At 41.3% G+C, this 22178-nt stretch overlaps 1 protein-coding gene across 1 annotated transcript in view; it reads right to left on the bottom strand.

Annotated features, from left to right (window-relative positions):
• LOC126237034 (chromodomain-helicase-DNA-binding protein 7) overlaps positions 1–22178 on the bottom strand; it is a 322661-nt gene that overhangs the window by 174377 nt on the left and 126106 nt on the right. Inside the window, exons 15-17 of the mRNA XM_049946794.1 lie at positions 11461–11703; positions 2142–2298; positions 1837–2053 (exon numbers count right to left, since the gene is read on the bottom strand). Coding sequence (XP_049802751.1) covers positions 1837–2053; positions 2142–2298; positions 11461–11703 — 617 coding nt within the window. The remainder of the gene's footprint in view (positions 1–1836; positions 2054–2141; positions 2299–11460; positions 11704–22178) is intronic.

The raw sequence follows: 22178 nt of genomic DNA, 5'->3' as shown, positions 1-22178 counted from the left end.
AAATAAGGACCATTTAAAATGTTCAGGCAACTGAAGGTTACTAATCCTTACTACTTTTCAACATAAAAAGTCAATATTTTCCATTAAATATTTGTACTTTAAATTTAATTACATTTCTCAACAAGAGTACATTTCATGAAATAATTTCTTTCACATTTTTCGTGGGCAATGTTATGAGTACAAATTAATGTCTGTTATTTTGTGATGTTACATGGCTATATCAGAATTTAGCATTCTTTATATCAAATTCACAATGGAAGCTAAATTATTCAATTTTACAATATGCAAAACAATTATTACTGCTAAACTAATTGAGGAAATCGGTAATTGCTACATCTCAAATTGTGCTGTGTGCAATGTTATTAAATGTTGTCATGTTTCTCTATTTTGTTGTCACTGCTCTAGTTTTCATCAAAAGGAAGGAAGGTTTGAATTTGATATCTGTTTGACGAGTTCATCACAGAGATAGAGCACAACCTCTGATGCGCGAAGGACATCGACTGTGCCCCTTCAAAGGAACCATCGTGGACTTTTCCTCAAGTAACAGGATGGGGATTTCAACCGCCACCCTCCTGAATACGAGATCATTGCCTTACCATTGTACCACCTTGCACAGCAGTATTTTAAATATACTATGGCAACTCCTCGGTAGCTCACAAATAACAGAATGAGTAAAGGTAAATACTGATCGAATATCTGAAGCACGGAGTGCTCATCAGGAACATAAATAAGATTGAAAACATTACTGAGACAGCATCACTGTGGAATGCATAAAGCAATTTCAACGAATTTGATGCATGTATTTGATACCTTACGGGCATGCTGATATGTAAAAATTGTACAAAAGTACCTTACTGTTGAAACCGCATTTTCTCTGTTAGCTGGGCCCCTTGGTGACAGTTCTTATAACAATTCATACCTTTCAGTGTGATGAAGGTAAGGACAGAAAAAGCTATGTAATACATGGTATCCAGACATCACTCTTATTGCTGTCCGAATGCTTAGAAGCCAAGGATAAATCAATAGTTGAGCAACGTTGGATGACCTACATGAGATTAATGACGTATGCAGAGAGCCAATTGTAAAGTCATCAAGCAATGAATTTTACACACATCACATTCAGATCTCGTGGTACACACTGCTAAGCCTGTGCCTACACAAGCCAATTTGAGTAATCTCACCTACCTTCATCTTTTTCCTGTCAGCAAATGGGCAATTTTCACAACCTCTCTCTTCAATTCTTTCTACCTTTCCCTTCCTTATTTCATATTTCCCAGTCTAATTCAGCTACATCCCTCTTCCTACTAAGAAACCTATTTCACTGTCACACTTTCACATTCCATTTCTTCATATAAATAAAGGGTAACTTTCATTAATAACAGCACATTAGCCATTACACTCTAACTGATTTCAGTAGCTGTCATGGGAACTTCTAACAATAGTATTATAACCACTATCTAATTGAATGTAAGAATCAGATTCCAAATGTCTTTATAATGTGTAACTGACATTTGTTCAATATCATAAATTACAAATTGAAATATGTGCACATCAAATAAACCCGGCGAAAAGGTGTAACAGTTTCCCAAAGGCTTAAGTGATTTACATGTGTCATAAATGTAGGTAAATTTTAATTAACCTCAACACAGTATGTTTTTATAAATACTGCTTGATAAATACTCATATACACTTATCAATAGTCCACTATATTGACTTTTACTGAATTTTCCAATAACATGACACACACCACGGCAGATACATTCAATCATAAAGATGACTTATTTTATGAATCTGCAGTGTTTACTTGAAATATCAGTTTGGAATACATGTACTTACTTTCTGTAAACTAAATAATCTTCAAGAATATCCAAGCACCTAACCATTTGGCTAAATATCAGAACCCTGTGGCCATTTGCTTTCAGTTTGGGCAACAGCTTGTCAATTAAAACCATTTTTCCTGATGAATTAATCAGTGCTTGAAAGTAGCCATCAGGATCATCTGTATTCAGCTGCTTCGACTGACGATAATCGAACTGAATCTGCTCTTCAGCTCCTAAAGTTTTTGTCAGAGTGTGGTATTAATATCACACGAACATCCACAAGGATAATGAAACAGAATCAATGAAATTTTTCAAAGTTACCATTAAGTAAATATGGATGAATGCAGCATTTTCGTAGCTCCATCATAGTATTCATAAGGTTGGGAACATTGGCTGATGTTGTTCCTTTTGAAAGGAAAGAAAAATTTCTCTCTAGTATACCACGATAGTACTTCTTCTGAATATTTGTCAGTTCAACCTGGAACAACATGGAATGGCAAGTACATATATTTAAATGCCCTCTACTGAAAGAAAACTTTTGCAGATTAGAGAAAGCGACACAAAAGTTGTTGAAAACTTTTTCATATTACAGAAAGCAGCGAGAAAGTTATGCACAGCTTATGTATCTGGAGAACAAAATTCCACATAATAAAACACACAATACTACCTTGAATTTAGCAAAGCTGCAAACCCAATTACAGAGTAGAGAAACATATATTTATTAATTATTTGTGATAAATGAAATGATTAAAATTTTATATTATGTGAGACTGAAAATCCCAATAAGTGATTCCAACATAAAAAATTATTCTGAAGCTTGGGTAACTGAAAAAACAGGTGTTTCATTGATTACAGTTACAGAAGCAGGTGCCCAGTTAAACTGGTTCAAAAGGACAATGACCAGGACAATTTGCAACACAAAAATGACCTGTGACATTCAGTACAATGAAATTCCGCAGGAAGCTGAAATTTAAATCCAGAACTTTACTGATATGCATTTTACAACACACAGAATTGAGGGCGCAAGATGTGTGTGTGTGTGGGGGGGGGGGGGGGAAGGGGGGGGGGCAGGAGAGGGATTTGTTTCCTTCAGTTTCCTTCATTTTGTTATAGGGCACAAAAACAACTTGGCTCATACACAACCATGTAAGAACTGTAGAACACAAAAACAAAGGGAAGGGGTTAAATACGATTACATGTTCAGCCCAATCAACGAAAGGAAAGACAGCCAAAAACAGGAAAGAGCGAACGGGAAAGGGCACGAGGGGGGGGGCGTGGAAAGGGCACGAGGGGGGGGGGGCGTGGAAAGGGCACGAGGGGAGGGGCGTGGAAAGGGCACGAGGGGGGGGGGCGTGGAAAGGGCACGAGGGGGGGGGCGTGGAAAGGGCACGAGGGGGGGGGGGGCGTGGAAAGGGCACGAGGGGGGGGAAGCGTGGAAAGGGCACGAGGGGGGGGGAAGTGTGGAAAGGGCACAAGGGGGGGGGAAGCGTGGAAAGGGCACGAGGGGGGGGGGAAGCGTGGAAAGGGCACGAGGGGGGGGGAAGCGTGGAAAGGGCACGAGGGGGGGGGAAGCGTGGAAAGGGCACGAGGGGGGGGGAAGCGTGGAAAGGGCACGAGGGGGGGGGGAAGCGTGGAAAGGGCACGAGGGGCGGGGGAAGCGTGGAAAGGGCACGAGGGGCGGGGGAAGCGTGGAAAGGGCACGAGGGGCGGGGGAAGCGTGGAAAGGGCACGAGGGGCGGGGGAAGCGTGGAAAGGGCACGAGGGGCGGGGGAAGCGTGGAAAGGGCACGAGGGGCGGGGGAAGCGTGGAAAGGGCACGAGGGGCGGGGGAAGCGTGGAAAGGGCACGAGGGGCGGGGGAAGCGTGGAAAGGGCACGAGGGGCGGGGGAAGCGTGGAAAGGGCACGAGGGGCGGGGAGGGAAAGAGCACGAGGGGCGGGGCGTGGAAATGGCACGAGGGGGGGGGGGGGGCGTGGAAAGGGCACGAGGGGGGGGGGCGTGGAAAGGGCACGAGGGGGGGGGCGTGGAAAGGGCACGAGGGGGGGGGGCGTGGAAAGGGCACGAGGGGGGGGGCGTGGAAAGGGCACGAGGGGGGGGGGGCGTGGAAAGGGCACGAGGGGGGGGGCGTGGAAAGGGCACGAGGGGGGGGGGGCGTGGAAAGGGCACGAGGGGGGGGGCGTGGAAAGGGCACGAGGGGGGGGGCGTGGAAAGGGCACGAGGGGGGGGGGCGTGGAAAGGGCACGAGGGTGGGGTGTGGAAAAGGGCACGAGGGGGGTGTGTGGAAAAGGGCACGAGGGGGGTGTGTGGAAAAGGGCACGAGGGGTGTGTGTGGAAAAGGGCACGATGGGGGTGTGTGGAAAAGGGCAGGGGGGAGGGAAAGGGCACGAGGGGGGGAGGGAAAGGGCACGAGGGGGGGGAGGGAAAGGGCACGAGGGGCGGGGAGGAAAGGGCACGAGGGGCGGGGAGGAAAGGGCACGAGGGGCGGGGAGGAAAGGGCACGAGGGGCGGGGAGGAAAGGGCACGAGGGGCGGGGAGGAAAGGGCACGAGGGGCGGGGAGGAAAGGGCACGAGGGGCGGGGAGGAAAGGGCACGAGGGGCGGGGAGGAAAGGGCACGAGGGGCGGGGAGGAAAGGGCACGAGGGGCGGGGAGGAAAGGGCACGAGGGGCGGGGAGGAAAGGGCACGAGGGGCGGGGAGGAAAGGGCACGAGGGGCGGGGAGGAAAGGGCACGAGGGGGGGAGGAAAGGGCACGAGGGGGGGAGGAAAGGGCACGAGGGGGGGAGGAAAGGGCACGAGGGGGGATTAATATAGAAAAGCAATTATCAGATAATGCTCAAAGAATTGAGGAATGTAATTTGAAAGGAAATAGGTAATGCAAAAGAACATCTTCCACAGGCATGAAGCAAAAGAGATGGACTGAATGCGAAACATTTCTCATTTAATATATGCAGGAAAGTCAGTCAACAGCACATATTTACAACAGCTCCTCATACATTGGCAACATCCTGTGAAATGCTGAAGTGAAACTGAGTGAGTGGGATAAATACACATCGAAAATGACATTACGGACAACAGACTTTATTATGGTGTTGGGATAGTGACAGCATGGTTATCACAAGAGCAGATTTAGAGCATGCCATAGCAGTATGAAAGAGTATGAAATGCAGACTGAAGTATTAAAGCAGTTCGAGGATGAATGATATCTTTCCTTACTTGTTGGTTTGTTCAACAGTACCTATCAAGTGGAATCATTCCATATGACTGGTTACAATTAAGATTTTAGGACTAAGGAGCACAACTAGCTGGATGACTGACACCCGGTACCTCGTAGGGGAATACACGCATGTATGTGCGCTTGGGTTGTGAGTTTTCTGTGTGTATTTGTACTCTAGCTCAGAAAAGGATTTGTGTGCGCACGTATTGATGACGCAATGCTTCTACTTTTTGGGGAATGGTCTCTCTTATTTCTGAAGTACTTAAATTCAACCATAACTTTCCCAAAAACGAAATTATGGTTTGCACACCACTTCCCACGAAGAAGTGCTACAATGACTACAGAATAATGAGTTTAAAGAATCATGCCCTCAAGTTACTCCTTAAAATGTATTTCATGCTTAAAATGCAAGCAGGCTGGAAGATCTGTACAAACTACCGGCCACTATTACTGAAGACAGTAACGAAATGGGATTACATTTTAACATAGGAAAACAAAATAGATGGTTGTCAGCAGAAACCTCAATGAAATTTTGTGCACTGCTGCACATGGTAATGATGAAATCTAAAAGGGTCCATCACACAGCAGGGGTATGAAATCAATGATAAATACAGCTTCTCCCGTGAAACTTGCTGCAGAACTGGGATGGTCAGAAGTTCTTTCTAGAAAATTAACAAATTTCTGATGAGCTGCGACATTAAGAATTAAACTTTGCACTCAACTAATTAAGTCCCACTGACTGTTCAGAGATGCCACTACACCCGCCCAAAGACGTAAACAACCATGCGTGAGCAGCACGTATTAGATGGAGGGGGTCCGACAGCAAATCAGTTCCAGTCATTCCACCAGGAAGGAGGTACACGGCTCGTGTTGTCTGTAGTTCAACCATGCCTAGACGGTCAGTACCGCAGTTCGATCGCGTCCGCATGTTACTTTGTGCCAGGAAGGGCTCTCAACAAGGGAAGTGTCCAGGCGTCTCTAGTGAACCAAAGCGATGTTGTCGGACATGGAGGAGATACAGAAAGACAGGAACTGTTGATGGCATGCCTCGCTCAGGCCGCCCAAGGGCTACTACTGCAGTGGATGACCGCTACCTACAGATAATGGCTCTGAGGAACCCTGACAGCAACACCATCATATTGAATAATGCTTTTTGTGCAGCCACAGGACTTTGTGTTAAAACTCAAACTGTGTTAAATATGCTGCATGATGCGCAACTTCAGTCCTGAAGTCCATGGCGAGATCCATCTCTCCAACCACGACACCATGCAGTGTGGTACACATGGGCCCAACAACATGCCGAATGGACCGCTCAGGATTGGCATCACATTCTCTTCTCCGATGAGTGACGCATACGCTTTCAATGAGACAATCATCGGAGACGTGTTTAAGAGGCAATCCAGTTAGGCTGAACGCCTTAGACACACAGTCCTGCGAGTGCAGCAAGGTGGAGTTTCCCTGATGTTTTGAGGTGGCATTATGTGTGGCCAACGTACGCCACTGGTGGTCATGGAAGGTGCCACCATGGCTGTACAATACATGAATGCCATCCTCTTGACTGATAGTGCAACCACATCGGCAGCACATTGGCGAGGCATTCGCCATCGGGGATGATAATTCGCACCCCCATCATGCACATCTTGTGAATGAATACCTTCAGGATAATGAAAGCGCTCGACTAGAGTGGCTCGCATGTTCTCTAGACATGAACCCTATCAAACATGCCTGGGATAGATTGAAAAGAGCTGTTTATGGGCGACATGACCCACCAGCCATTCTGAGGGATCTCCGCCGAATTGCCGTTGAGGAATGGGACATTCTGGACCAACAGTGCCTTTATGAACTTGTTAATAGAATGTCATGACAAATACAGGCATGCATCAATGCAAGAGGATATGCTACTGGGTATTAGAGGTAGTGGTGTGTACAGCAATTTGGACCAACACCTCTGAAGGTCTCGCTGTATGGTGGTACAACGTGCAATGTATGGTTTTCATGAGCAATAAAAAGAGCGGAAATGATGTTTATGTTGATCTCTATTCCGATTTTCTGTACAGGTTCTGGAACTCTGTAAACCAAGGTGATGCAAAACGTTTTTTGATGTGTGTATATGGGGTGGAATTTTGGACACTTACCACACCACTAGGGAAGGAATTGGAGGCATTGCAAATATGGGGGTACTGAAGCATGTTAAGGGTGCAATCTACAGTTGAAGTCAAAAATATGTAAGTACTGCAGAGTATGAAGAACAGTGTAGAAATTAGCAGCATCATCAAAACTTTAATACTGGCCATATAACGCACTACAACAAATAACACAAGCTCTCACAACTAATACTTCAAGAACAGACTGATGGAACAATGGAAATCCAGGATGTGTGTGTGTGTGTGTGTGTGTGTGTGTGTGTGTGTGTGTGTGTGTGTGTGTGTGTGTATTTACGACGCAGTTCCGGTTGGCTGAAAGCTCACTTGCTGACAAGACTTTTTGTTGTGCCTCTGCGACTCAGCTTCTGCGCTATATGATGAGTAAGAAAGGATTGATGACAAATGTGGTCCATGACACAGAAAGATGATCCTGTTTAAAGAACTTAAGCCACCGGTTCGGATTGAACACCCACACTGTTCAGAAAAACCCTTGAATAAATGACAGAATACTACAGATCACCAAAATCCTTGGACGCGAAGAATATTTTGAACAATATTAGAAGTATTGATGGTTGCAACAAAGGAAAAAAGGAAAACAAGTATAATAAAAAGACGTTACAACTCCGCCATAGCCAGTCCCAAGCCTGGTTGAAAAAGGAGGAGGGGGAGGAGTAACACCTCATAAAAGAACCTTGGTTCACCTGGCCAGGGTGATAGTACCTTGTGAGGGCCCCTTGCCAGGGATAAGGTGAAGACGTCAACGGCAGTGAAGACTAAGATGATGATCATCAATACGGCGGAACTGATGGAAGAGGCAACCATGCTTTTTGGGATATTATAACAGCTATCGTCCCAGGTTATTTGGACAAAGGGCACGACGGTTCCACAGGTTAGTGGCAGTAGTCCTACAGCGTCTGTTCCACATGTTAGTGGCGGCTGATCTATCAAACTCAGGAGTGGAACTCTGAGCTTAACCAGACTGAAATCTCAATTTCAGTCACAAACTCAGTCCAAATAAATCAACACGGGTACAGCACCTTCAAAGAAAAATTACCCCAGTGGGTCAAATCCTATGGTTGAAAAACCGCAAGCGGTCTATTCGAATTCTGGGGAGACCACAGAAGTGTTCATCATGGAGGTAAATCTGAGTGCCCTAAAACCCCGCAATAACAAAATCAGACCAAAATCTAGAATTTGGCTAATGACATTTAATGAAAATTCTCTCGTAAAAATGGGAAAACTAAAAAACATCCTGTACAAATCCAGAGAACATAAAATCAAAAATATCGGATTTCAGGAATCACTAGATACAGGTGAAAATCCTTCTGATTCAGAAGGACACAGGTAATAGAAAGGAAAACCTGGAAAGCAAGCCATGGCAAATTGTCCACAATTTCGAACTGGATTTATAGTAGATAAATCAATACTTGATTCAGTCATGACTTTCAAATCTTACTTGGGTTGGCTCTCCACGATGACAATAAAATCAGCTAATAAGATACTCACTCTAATCAATCGGCATGCACCAACTAACATCATTAACAAAAACAAAGTAGAAGTAGTCTGGAACCAATTAGATAATATTCTCCAAAAACTCCCAAATTACCATGTCAAAATCCTTATGGGCAATTTCAATGCACACATTGGTAAAGAAAAGAAATATCAATATTGGGTAAGTAAATGATCAGGACGTACACAGACTAAGCAGAATGGCATGAGATTCATCAAAATCTGAAAAACCATGACCTATTTTTCGAATCGAAAATTTAAAAAAAAAAGAGCCTTGAAAACCAAAACTTGGATCTCACCTAATCCATTACACGGTGACTACCAGATGGATCATATAATGATCTCCTGCATAACTACAGTAGAAATCATTATACTTAAAAAGTCCTTAATGGACTAGACCTAAATTCTGACCATTACCCAACAAAATTCTCCCTAGATGTCAGTCCAGAAAAAAGAAAATTCACTAAGAAATCTCCCCACCGTAAATATGATGTACAAAAGATAAATGGTAATGAACAAATTCAAATGGCTCTGAGCACTATGGGACTCAACTGCTGAGGTCATTAGTCCCCTAGAACTTAGAACTAGTTAAACCTAACTAACCTAAGGACATCACAAACAACCATGCCCAAGGCAGGATTCGAACCTGCGACAGTAGCGGTCTTGCGGTTCCAGACTGCAGCGCCTTTAACCGCACGGCCACTTCGGCCGGCGGTAATGAACAATTTACAAAAAGAAACACAAAATTTAAAACCACAAAATTGGCAATAACTGCAAGCAGGACTTTTAAAAGCAGCTGAAACTGTAGCACTGCAAACAAGAACGCTTAAACACCCATGGCGGACAGATGAGTGTGACCAATTAATAAATCTCAGACAACAGGAGTGGCAAAATTGGTTGTGCAACAAAAATCAAAATACCCTGGAAGACCTCAAAGGTACCAGGAAAATAGTCTCAAAAGCAATACGAACAGTCCGTAAACAACACAAAGACAAAAAATTGCGAGACATAGAAGACTTCACGAAAAACAATTCCCGAAATTTCTACAGAGTTTTCAAACAAAAATTAACGAAGTACTCTCCTCCATCACTCCAATTCAGAAATTAACATGGAGAAATCGCCGATACCAACACCGAAAACTGTGAAATTCTTACAAAATACTTTTCTAAATTACTGAATTGTGGAAAGCATGCAGAAAAATTTGAGTTCAGTCACAAATAAGGAAACCCAGACTCAAAGCCACCAAGTTCACAGGAGATTAAAGAGAGAATTCAGTCACTGAGAAATAACAGACCTAATCACCACAGAATTATGGAAAATGCAAGAGAAAATCTTACTGCAAAACTTAAAGAAATTGTAGATGAAATATGGAAAACTGAAAAAATTCCCACAGATCTGAAGATAGCAATCATACATTCTCTGTTAAAAAAACCCCTAGGCGAACACGAAGGTGGATTCAGAAAAGGTCGATCATGCGTAGAATTAACTTGAATAATTCAATGAAATATTTACACAGTACTTCAAAAGTTAAATCATCGTGTTTGTTGACTTTAAAAAAGCATGTGACAGTATAGACCGAGAATCCATTTTTGAAGTGTTAGCAGAATTTGGACTAGATCAAAAGACAACAAACATCATAAAAGAAACACTCGTGAAGACTAAATCCAAACTATAATTTATGGGAGAATTGAGCACAGAATTTGAAATGGACGAATGGATAAAAGCAGGTGCACCAGCGCACAGACTAGGACCAAAACGTAAGGGCATAGAATTAGACTGTTTAGCATTTGCTGATGACATGGCACTGATCGCCCAAGACATTACTGATGCACAGAAACAGCTAGAATTATTACAAGAGCAGGTAGCAAAAATGGATTAGAAATTTCATTTGAAAAAACAAAATTTATAAGTGACATCAAAGATGCACCTTCTGACCTCAAAATTGGTAATAATAATAACCATCTCTCGAGTAAAATAATTTAAATATTTAAGTGAATGGATTGCAGAAAATTGTAATGAAAAGAAATCTGTCAGATCAAGAATCCAGAAAACGGAGAAGGAATTTCAGGGGGGGGGGAGAAACAAAAAGGGGGGGGGCTCGCGTGGGACTGCAAAATATGACACTACACAACAGTAATTAAACCCGAAGCTCTCTATGCATCTGAGATACTAAATCTTTAACACAGAACACACAAAGGAGAATTAGAAGTGAAAGAATGTAAAATAATGAGGAAAATCCTAGGACCAAGAATTAAAGATGGTGTGAATTATCCAAAACCCAATTCAGAAATATATAAAAGTATCTCCAAAACAACAGAAACAATGCGCATGAGAAGAATCCAATTCATGGGGCATTTAAAAAGAATGGACTCAAACAGGTTAACGCACAAAATCCATACATTTTTAAAGAACATATCTACAACACCAAACTGGTACAAACAGACAGAAAGAGACTTGAGAGAATTAGGGTCTCCAAATCTACACGCCAAAAATGAAATCAGAAAAATCACAAACACATGGGGTTTTGAGGGAGAAGAGAGAAAAACTGACATACGTGGTCTGCACAATGAAAACTAGCCCATTCGTTGCATATCAAGGAATACTGGGCAAAAAGGAAGGCCAACAAATGTTGATTACACATGGTCCTAAGTGATCCATCCGTGAAGAAGAAGTAGTTACAGATATATTTATGTACAGGAACCTAATTGCAATGCATATCATGACAAAATAACATCTTAATTTTCTACCATGTTACACAACATTAACTTTATTTCACCTCAACAACAGTTTCCTCCTTCGGTGCAATTGATTTTTCCACATCTTCTTTCAATCTTCTAAGCATCATAGGCTTCAAAATAACCTGAAGTTTCTGGACTTCAGTTTCAGTCTTCAAAGCACCAAACTCCTGCAGGAATGCTTCGCTGCTTGAAAATTGGGTAGGTTCAAGAAAGTTGAGCAGTGAGAAAAGCTCATTTACATTGTTCTGAAGAGGTGTACCAGACAGAAGAACTCTATGTTCCTGTATAATTAGAAAAAAATGAGAAGAGTTGATTGATATAAGCACAAAACATGTAACCCTTGGAGGATTTTCTAAGTAACTTATAGCAACTTAAATCTTAAACTGATGGCATATAAAAATATAAAAAACAAAAAATCAAATTTGATGATTTTCATCCAACTCTTTACATTGTTGAGATTTTTACAATATGGCAGTTTCATTATTTACACTGCAATTTTACTACACAAATAAGGTACTCTCTCATTCACTCTCATTTAACCAAATTTTAAGGGACGAAAAAATAGCCAATTCAGTTTACGTAAATTTGTTATATATAATCAGAGGGAAACATTCCACGTGGGAAAAATATATCTAAAAACAAAGATGATGTGACTTACCAAACGAAAGCGCTGGCACGTCAATAGACAACCACAAACATACACACAAAATTCAAGCTTTCACAACCAACGGCTGCTTCGTCAGGAAAGAGGGAAGAAGAGGGAAAGACGAAAGGATGTGGGTTTTAAGGGAGAGCGCACACACACACACACACACACACACACACACACACACACACACACACAAATGTCTGCTTGTGTCTGTGTATGTGGGGATGGATGTGTGTGTGTGTGTGTGTGTGTGTGTGTGTGTGTGTGTGTGTGTGTGTATACCTGTGCTTTTTTCCCCCTAAGGTAAGTCTTTCCGCTCCCGGCATTGGAATGACTCCTTACCCTCTCCCTTAAAACCCACATCCTTTCGTCTTTCCCTCTCGGCTATCCACAAAGTACATTACGTTTTGGAATTAAAAATAAATAAAGTATTGGAAATTTTTTTTATTATATACAGATGAAAGCCACACTTAAATACTATTTTTCTACATAGTTGCCATCTAAATTAAGGCACTTATAGTAGCGATGAACAAGCTTGGAAATTCCTTCGTCGTAAAATTCGGCCACCTGTGCCTTCAACCACATGGTTAATCAGTAACCCGGTAGAAATACGATTTTTGTGGATTTCCTGGAAAGAGGCACTACAATAAACTCTCAAAGGTATTGCCAAACTCTGCACAACCTCAGAAGAGCAATACAAAACAAGCGCAGTGGAAAGTTGGGCTCAAAGATCTTGCTGATTCACGACAACGCCCGGGCCCACACGGCAAATGCCACTCCTGAAGTTCTCGATTCTTTAAGTGGGAGTTGTTTCCTCATCCGACGTACAGTCCCGACCTGGCACCGAGCGACTTCCACTTATTCCCAGCAATGAAGAAGTGGTTGGCTATGCAGTGTTTTGATGACGATACTCAGCTTCAAGAAGAGGTAACAACGTGGTTGAAGGCGCAGGCGGCCGAATTTTACGACTAAGGAATTTCCAAGCTCTTCCATCGCTATGATAAGTGCCTTAATTTAAATGGCAACTATGTAGAAAAGTAGTATTGAAGTGTGGCTTTCATCTGTATATAATAAAAAAAATTTCCAATACTTTATATATGTAAAATAGAGGGAAACATTCCATGCAGGAAAAATATATCTAAAAACAAAGATGATGTGACTTACCGAACGAAAGTGCTGGCACATCGATAGACACACAAACAAACACAAAAAATTCAAGCTTTCGCAACAAACTGTTGCCTCATCAGGAAAGAGGGAAGGAGAGGGAAAGACGAAAGGATGTGGGTTTTAAGGGAGAGGGTAAGGAGTCATTCCAATCCCGGGAGCGGAAAGACTTACCTTTTTTTCCCCCTAAGGTAAGTCTTTCCGCTCCCGGGATTGGAATGACTCCTTACCCTCTCCCTTAAAACCCACATCCTTTCGTCTTTCCCTCTCCTTCCCTCTTTCCTGATGAGGCAACAGTTTGTCGCGAAAGCTTGAATTTTGTGTGTATGTTTGTGTGTCTATCGACGTATCAGCGCTTTCGTTTGGTAAGTCACATCATCTTTGTTTTATATATATATATATATATATATATATATATATATATATATATATATATATATATATATATATATATATATATATAATCTCAATCCTTCTTAAAAAACCTTAATCCTACACCCAACATCACCACTGCTGAAGCCCAGGCTATCCGTGATCTGAAGGCTGACCGATCCATCGTCATTCTTCCGGCGGACAAGGGTTCCACGACCGTGGTACTTGATCATCGGGAGTATGTGGCTGAGGGACTGCGTCAGCTTTCAGACAACACCACATACAAAGTTTGCCAAGGTAACCCCATTCCCGATGTCCAGGCGGAGCTTCAAGGAATCCTCAGAACCTTAGGCCACCTGCAAAACCTTTCACCTGACTCCATCAACCTCCTGACCCCACCGACACCCCGCACCCCAACCTTCTACCTTCTTCCTAAAATCCACAAACCCAATCATCCCGGCCGCCCCATTGTAGCTGGTTACCAAGCCCCCACAGAACGTATCTCTGCCTACGTAGATCAACACCTTCAACCCATTACATGCAGTCTCCCATCCTTCATCAAAGACACCAACCACTTCCTTGAACGCCTGGAATCCTTACCCAATCTGTTACCCCCGGAAACCATCCTTGTAACCATTGATGCCACTTCCTTATACACAAATATTCCGCACGTCCAGGGCCTCGCTGCGATGGAGCATTTCCTTTCACGCCGATCACCTGCCACCCTACCTAAAACCTCTTTCCTCATTACCTTAGCCAGCTTCATCCTGACCCACAACTTCTTCACTTTTGAAGGCCAGACATACCAACAATTAAAGGGAACAGCCATGGGTACCAGGATGACCCCCTCGTACGCCAACCTATTCATGGGTCGCTTAGAGGAAGCCTTCTTGGTTACCCAGGTCTGCCAACCCAAAGTTTGGTACAGATTTATTGATGACATCTTCACGATCTGGACTCACAGTGAAGAAGAACTCCAGAATTTCCTCTCCAACCTCAACTCCTTTGGTTCCATCAGATTCACCTGGTCCTACTCCAAATCCCATGCCACTTTCCTTGACGTTGACCTCCACCTGTCCAATGGCCAACTTCACACGTCCGTCCACATCAAACCCACCAACAAGCAACAGTACCTCCATTATGACAGCTGCCACCCATTCCACATCAAACGGTCCCTTCCCTACAGCCTAGGTCTTCGTGGCAAACGAATCTGCTCCAGTCCGGAATCCCTGAAACATTACACCAACAACCTGACAACAGCTTTCGCATCCCGCAACTACCCTCCCGGCCTGGTACAGAAGCAAATAACCAGAGCCACTTCCTCATCCCCTCAAACCCAGAATCCCCCACAGAAGAACCACAAAAGTGCCCCACTTGTGACAGGATACTTTCCGGGACTGGACCAGACTCTGAATGTGGCTCTCCAGCAGGGATACGACTTCCTCAAATCCTGCCCTGAAATGAGATCCATCCTTCATGAAATCCTCCCCACTCCGCCAAGAGTGTCTTTCCGCCGTCCACCTAACCTTCGTAACCTGTTAGTTCATCCCTATGAAATCCCCAAACCACCTTCCCTACCCTCTGGCTCCTATCCTTGTAACCGCCCCAGGTGCAAAACCTGTCCCATGCACCCTCCCACCACCACCTACTCCAGTCCTGTAACCCGGAAGGTGTACACGATCAAAGGCAGAGCCACGTGTGAAAGCACCCACGTGATTTACCAACTGACCTGCCTACACTGTGATGCATTCTATGTGGGAATGACCAGCAACAAACTGTCCATTCGCATGAATGGACACAGGCAGACAGTGTTTGTTGGTAATGAGGATCACCCTGTGGCTAAACATGCCTTGGTGCACAGCCAGCACATCTTGGCACAGTGTTACACCGTCCGGGTTATCTGGATACTTCCCACCAACACCAACCTATCCGAACTCCGGAGATGGGAACTTGCCCTTCAGTATATCCTCTCTTCTCGTTATCCGCCAGGCCTCAATCTCCGCTAATTTCAAGTTGCCGCCACTCATACCTCACCTGTCTCTCAACAACTTCTTTGCCTCTACTCTTCCAGTTCGACTGACATCTCTGCCCAAACTCTTTGTCTTTAAATATGTCTGCTTGTGTCTGTATGTGTGGATGGATGTGTGTGTGTGTGTGTGTGTGTGTGTGTGTGTGTGTGTGTGTGTGAGTGTATACCCGTCCTTTTTTCCCCCTAAGGTAAGTCTTTCCGCTCCCGGGATTGGAATGACTCCTTATCCTCTCCCTTAAAACCCACATCCTTTCGTCTTTCCCTCTCCTTCCCCTCTTTCCTGATGAGGCAACAGTTTGTTGCGAAAGCTTGAATTTTGTGCGTGTGTTTGTGTGTCTATCGACCTGCCAGTGCTTTCGTTCGGTAAGTCACATCATCTTTGTTCCACGTAGGAATATATATATATATATATATATATATATATATATATATATATATATATATATATATATATATATATATATATATGAGAGGGCTATCCACAAAGTACATTATGTTTTGGAATTAAAAATAAATAAAGTATTGGAAATTTTTTTTATTATATACATATGAAAGCCACACTTCGATACTACTTTTCTACATAGTTGCCATTTAAATTAAGGTACTTATCATAGCGATGGAAGAGCTTGGAAATTCCTTCGTCGTAAAATCAAATTTGAAGATTTTCATCCAACTCTTTACATTGTGAGATTTTTACAATATGGCAGTTTCATTATTTACACTGCAATTTTACTACACAAATAAGGTACACTCTCATTCACTCTCATTTAACTAAATTTTAAGGGACGAAAAAATAGCCAATTCAGTTTACGTAAATTTGTTATATATAATCAGAGGGATTTCTTTTTTTTCTGGGTACCAACGAATGAGGGTGCTCTATTTTCATGATCCCTAAGAAAAGGTAAAAATAACTACATTATATATGTACAAGGGTATTTCTGGCATTTGTTCAATTGAAAAAGTATATGTAAATTTTGTCCAATCCTTGTCATAACTTTTTTTTAAAACAATACAATTACATACATATTGTGAAATAATATTGTAACCTCTGAATTAATGTGTCAAGTAATACAAATAACTTTGATGTTAAGAAATCCTTTAATGTACTGATTTTTAACACACTAAGTCTTAATCAGAACATGTTTTAGTTTACAACAGTTCTTATCCATTACAAATTTTATTTCTATGGACAGCGTCTTGAAAGGATATAAGATGATCAACAACAAAAGCAACATGAGTATAATGGAATGTCGTCGAATTAAATCAGGTGATGCTGAGGGAATTAAATTATGAAATGAGACAAAGTAGTAAAGGAGTTTTTCTATTTGACAAGCAAAATAACATGATGGTCGAAGTAGAGAGGTTATGAAATGTAGACTGGACATGGCAAGAAAAGCGTTTCTGAAGAAGAGAAATTTGTTAACATCGCGTATAGACTTAGGTATCAGGAAAGGTTTTCTAAAAGTATTTGTATGTAGCGTAGCCACATATGGAAGTGAAACATGGATGATAAATGGTTTAGACAATAAGACAATACAAGCTTTTGAAATGTGGTGCTACAGAAGAATGCTGAGGATTAGATGGGTAGATCATGTAACTAATGAGGAGGTACTGAAGAGAATTGGGGAGAAGAGGAATTTGTGGCACAACTTTACTAGAAGAAGGGATCAGTTGGTAGTACATGTTCTGAGGTATCAAGGGATCACCAGCTTAGTATTGGAGGGCAGCGTGGAGTGCAAAAATCTTAAGAGGGACACCAAGAAATGAATACACTAAGCAGATTTAGAAGGATGTAGGTTGCAGTGATTACTTAAGAGATGAAGAAGCTTGCACAGGATAGAGTAGCATGGAGGGCTGCATCAAACCAGTCTCTGGACTGAAGACCACAACAACAACAAACATTAATTTCAAGGGGGGGGGGGCATGAATTTTTGTTTGTTGGACTCCTGTCGATATTTCATGGCACACTGAAGATACCACATCCACAATAGCCAAAGAATTGCCATGGAGACAGAAATGGCAACAAACCTCTTGAGAACAGCAACTGCAAGTTTAACTTTAGCATGTGGTGAGTATGTCATACCTTAATGATCTTGCTCACACATTGACCGTCTTAAGGCTTTATCATTCTGTTCTGTGCTCATAAGCAGAACTGGCAACTAGTTTTTTTTTTTATCAACACAGATGTTGTATGCCTATGTCCATTCTTCCGTACTGACAATACCAGGTCACCAAGCTTGTACAAGAGCAGCGTCGGAATTCAAAGTTGTACTTACATTATGCGTAAGTTCATATTTTGGATCATCTGTTTCCTTTTCAGTTTTTGCAGTGTTATCAGTTACTGTCCAGATCGTCTTTAAACAATTGGTTATAGTGTCCCAAACAGCAGATATGATGCAGAGAACTTACAGTACATTACACACTGGAAACATTTCGTTTAGTATGATAGCAATGAATGGCATCCTAACAAGTCAGCACTTTTAATTACACTTCACTGAGGCAATTATTCCCTGATCCATGGCTGTATTAGCCAGTAAGAAGATAGCTTCTAAGTTTGGCAGTTACAGGTCATTGAATTGATGTGTCATGCACTGATCCAAAAGTTAGCAAAATATTTTCTTCCTCTAAGTCATTTGTTGAACCTTCAAGAGCCACCTATGGAAGAGAGATTTGGTCATCCTAGTGTCATCGTTATTCTCGTAGTGGTATAGCAGATTGAATAGGCTGACATTTTTAAAGTAAGGTGGAGTTTTGCATTTTGCAATCACTAATGGTTTGAACTTCTCAGAACCATCTGAATTACAATACAGGATCACCATCAGTCTCTCCCTGCTGGTTTTCCTCCATGACATTTTTCACCCTTGACATACAGCATTTTTCAGGCATCAAGTTATAAATAACACTGACTTCCTCCATATTAAAAACATCTCTTGGGTGATACAAATGAGAGAGCTTGGACTGAAATTCCTGTGCTATCTCATTTACTCTCTATGCCTTTAGACAGACACCGAGAGCACATATTTTATGCCTCTACTAGAAATGCCTCAGAAAAAACAAATCCAGAAATTCCCTTTTTATGTGCAATTTGGCAGATAACAATTTGCTGTAAGCATATGTGTTGGAATCATTCAAACAGTGACCTTTCGCTTCTTTATGTTCAGGTGGCTTCATGTACTTGCCATTTTAGTTAAATGAACAGCTTGACAGAACTGCCTCTATTGCTCTGTCTTGAACTAATTATTGATGAGAGAGTAGACTTCGGGATCTGAAATTTTTCTGAACTTGTGTTTTAGTCTTCTCTCCAATGCCAACCACACATTGACTTTGCTGTTGCCGTTTTAGAATCAGAGCATAATGAGCTCATTTCAGCAGAATACTGCGAGTCATGGAGCGATAGGAAACAGAAAACATTCACTATTTACAAACAGAGACCCAGAGTACTCTGGATTATTGTGTGCCGCAGCTGCGTGCAGTCTGCTGACAAACTCCTCCCTTCCCTTGCCTTTGCGTTTTACTCTGTTAAAGTGACATGTCAGCAGCAAGCAAGGGATCGGACCAGTGTTGGAAAATTACAGTAGAGTACATTATTGAGAAAAACTATGTGAAATGTACAACAGAAAATATCACAGAGCACAGCTCTACATATTTAGATTCTTATTCGGTGAAGATGAAGAATAAGACAGGGAATATGTATGGCGGGGACTAAATTTTGGTTTGTAGTACAAATTATGTGAAATTCAGTTTCAGCAGCAGATTTTTTTATGTAATTTGGCAGGGATCAGATAGTACAAGTTAACAGTGTTTAGGAATAATAAGGGTCTATTGTATTCCTTCTACAATATTAAGGGTAAGAAACACGGAAAGAAAAATCACAATTACCAAACTCTAAACCAATTTAAAGGCTGTTCCACACAAGATGTTATCTTCGAATCATCCATCATTTTCATTCTGTTAGGAATATATCACATAAACTTGCAGAACTGACAGTAATTTTCTAGTCATGGTAAACAACACTATGGAACACTTTTTTCGATTGGTGCTACAATAGAATTTCACACAGATCTACAGCAACAAGGTACACTTCAAGGTGCTTTTTCGACAGGCAAAAGTTACATGATTTGGGGGCAAAGAGGGCCCTTCAATAGATTTTGAGAAGTTTAATCCACATGGCATTATTTGGGGCTCATTTATGCAGAAACAGAATTAATAGATTTATTCATGAAACTTCCTGGCAAACTGAAGTTGTGTATCAGACTGGGACTTGCAAGACAACCAAAATAAAAAGGTCAAACTTTTTGACTTATTTTTAATAACAACGTTACCATCATTTAAAAAAGACAATGCTATAAGTACTAAAATTTGCAAAGGACTATAAGATTTTGTCAATTTGTTACACTACAAGTTATTCATTCTAATATTCCACATACAATGTAAATGTAACAGAATAAAATAAATGTTACAAGTGAAAGAAAACTCAATCATGCAAAGAAAACAATCAGCTATTGACAAAATAATTATCTACTCACCAAATGACACGAACACATACATAAAAGACAGTTGTAATTAGCAAGCTTTCTGAACCAGTGGCTTATTCTTCATGCAAAAGGGGAAGGAAGAGATGGATGAAGGAAAAGGACTGAAGAAGTCTAGGAAAAGGGATAGATTTCAGGAAATTTACCACTCTGGGTCAGCAGCAAGCAAAGGATCGGGCCACTGTTGGGAAAATACGGTACAACGCTCATCCTGTGTGGCAAATCTCCCGACTTTCAGTTCTGAGTGACTTTCCCGAATTCTACCCCTTTTCCTAGACTTCTCCAGTCTTTTTCCTTCTACCCCTCCCTCCTCCCCCCCCCCCTTCTGCCTGAAAGCTTGCCTATTACAACCGTCTTTAATGTGTGTGTTCTGCCACCACTTCGAGAGTAGATTTTTTATCTATGCAGTTAAATCATGTAAAGAAGGCTTTCTAACAAATTTCAGTGGTATTCCTTTCAACACATTGGATTTTCTGGTGTTTGAAGTAAGTAAGATAAAGGGTATCCGACCAGGGAGATAAGCAATTCTTTAGAAGTGGGGATACAAGTGTAATTCACTCAAATTGAAAAACTGCAAAAGGTAAGTAAGTGGACATTCCATATAGACAAGAAGTAAATTAATATAATGGTGCAAACATGGAAACTTATTGGAAAGCAAAATGAACGAAAAAGGAAACCACAAATAGCTGCTATGATAAATCACCTTATTCATGTAACCACTTTTAATCATATCATCAGGAATGAAACAATGTATTTCAACATTTGTGCATAATCACAACCATAACAACCAGAAATATATGTTAAACATCCAATTCTCTGATTTGCATTACATTAACATGTCTAACACTAGAGCTGCAAGGCTTGTAGATTAGTGTTAAGCACGTTAACATTAAGGTTGTAGCCTTAGTGTTAAGCACGTTAACACTGTGCAAAGTTTCAGGTAGTGTAATTTTTTGGGTAACATGTATGAGGAGCAACTTTTTAAAATGCATAATTATCACAGAAAATAAAATTTTTAGGAGAAGCAAAAGACTTATATCACAAAAAGTAATTTTTTTGTAATTTTACACAAAATAATGAAGTATGGCTGTCAATGAAAATGTGTTTACTGTAAAAATTAATTTCTTGTTTTACTTTCAAGGTATGAAGACTTTTGTGATGGGCTAAATGCAGTTTGTTATGTTCTATTGGGCAATATAGTTTTTTATGTAGATGTTTTGGACATAATCCATGTTGATTAGTTTTCAGTAACACAGAACTGGGAAGTCCATTCACTTTTTGAAAATTCACTTCTTGAATTCAATAAACTGCCCTAGCACTAAAGTATAACAAAAACTGAAATTAATTTCATTTCCAATGATAGTGTTCACATTATTTTTCAAAGAGGAGGCTCCTCTTCTAAACAACTGCACTCTGAGCAATAAGTTGATTACATGGAAAACTGATAATCTCGGTGAAGAATTTAAGTACTTCATTTTCTCTCCTTTCTTTCCACATGTGAGGGTTACTAGTTTTTCGAAATTGTCTTTCTTTTCCTGTTTAATCCTGTTCAGAAATGACACTTTGGATCTATTAGCTTCTTTGCTAATGTTGTATTGATGTTTGCCTAGTGGCAAAAGGCACTTGAAAGGTTCATCAGCAAAGTAGTTCACATGAGTTTTGATTTTCACATCAATTGCGTAATTTCTTGTAATAAAATATTCCAAAATCAATATCCTTGTTTCACCAGCTTCTGCATAAACTTTCTGGTATGTGTTTGGATTCAATAGTTCTGAAATTTTACTTGGCAAAAACTGTCAGCATGTAAAAAGGAGAGTCCTCGAATTGGAAAGAAAGTAAGTACATCAGTGTCACATGCACTGAAGACAAAGGTGAAAAATCAATGAAAAATATGCAGGCACACACTATCACTCCCTTCATCTTAGAAGAACAAAGTTTTTACATCTGACTTATGTATTTCTAACAGTAAAAAAACTTTAATACTGATAATGAATACCAACTGGTCATTTA

This window comes from Schistocerca nitens, chromosome 2 (assembly GCF_023898315.1).
Source record: "Schistocerca nitens isolate TAMUIC-IGC-003100 chromosome 2, iqSchNite1.1, whole genome shotgun sequence".
NCBI classification, from domain to species: domain Eukaryota; kingdom Metazoa; phylum Arthropoda; class Insecta; order Orthoptera; family Acrididae; genus Schistocerca; species Schistocerca nitens.
The sequence above is the reverse complement of the archived record's forward strand: the minus strand, read 5'-3'. Positions and strand labels throughout refer to the sequence as shown.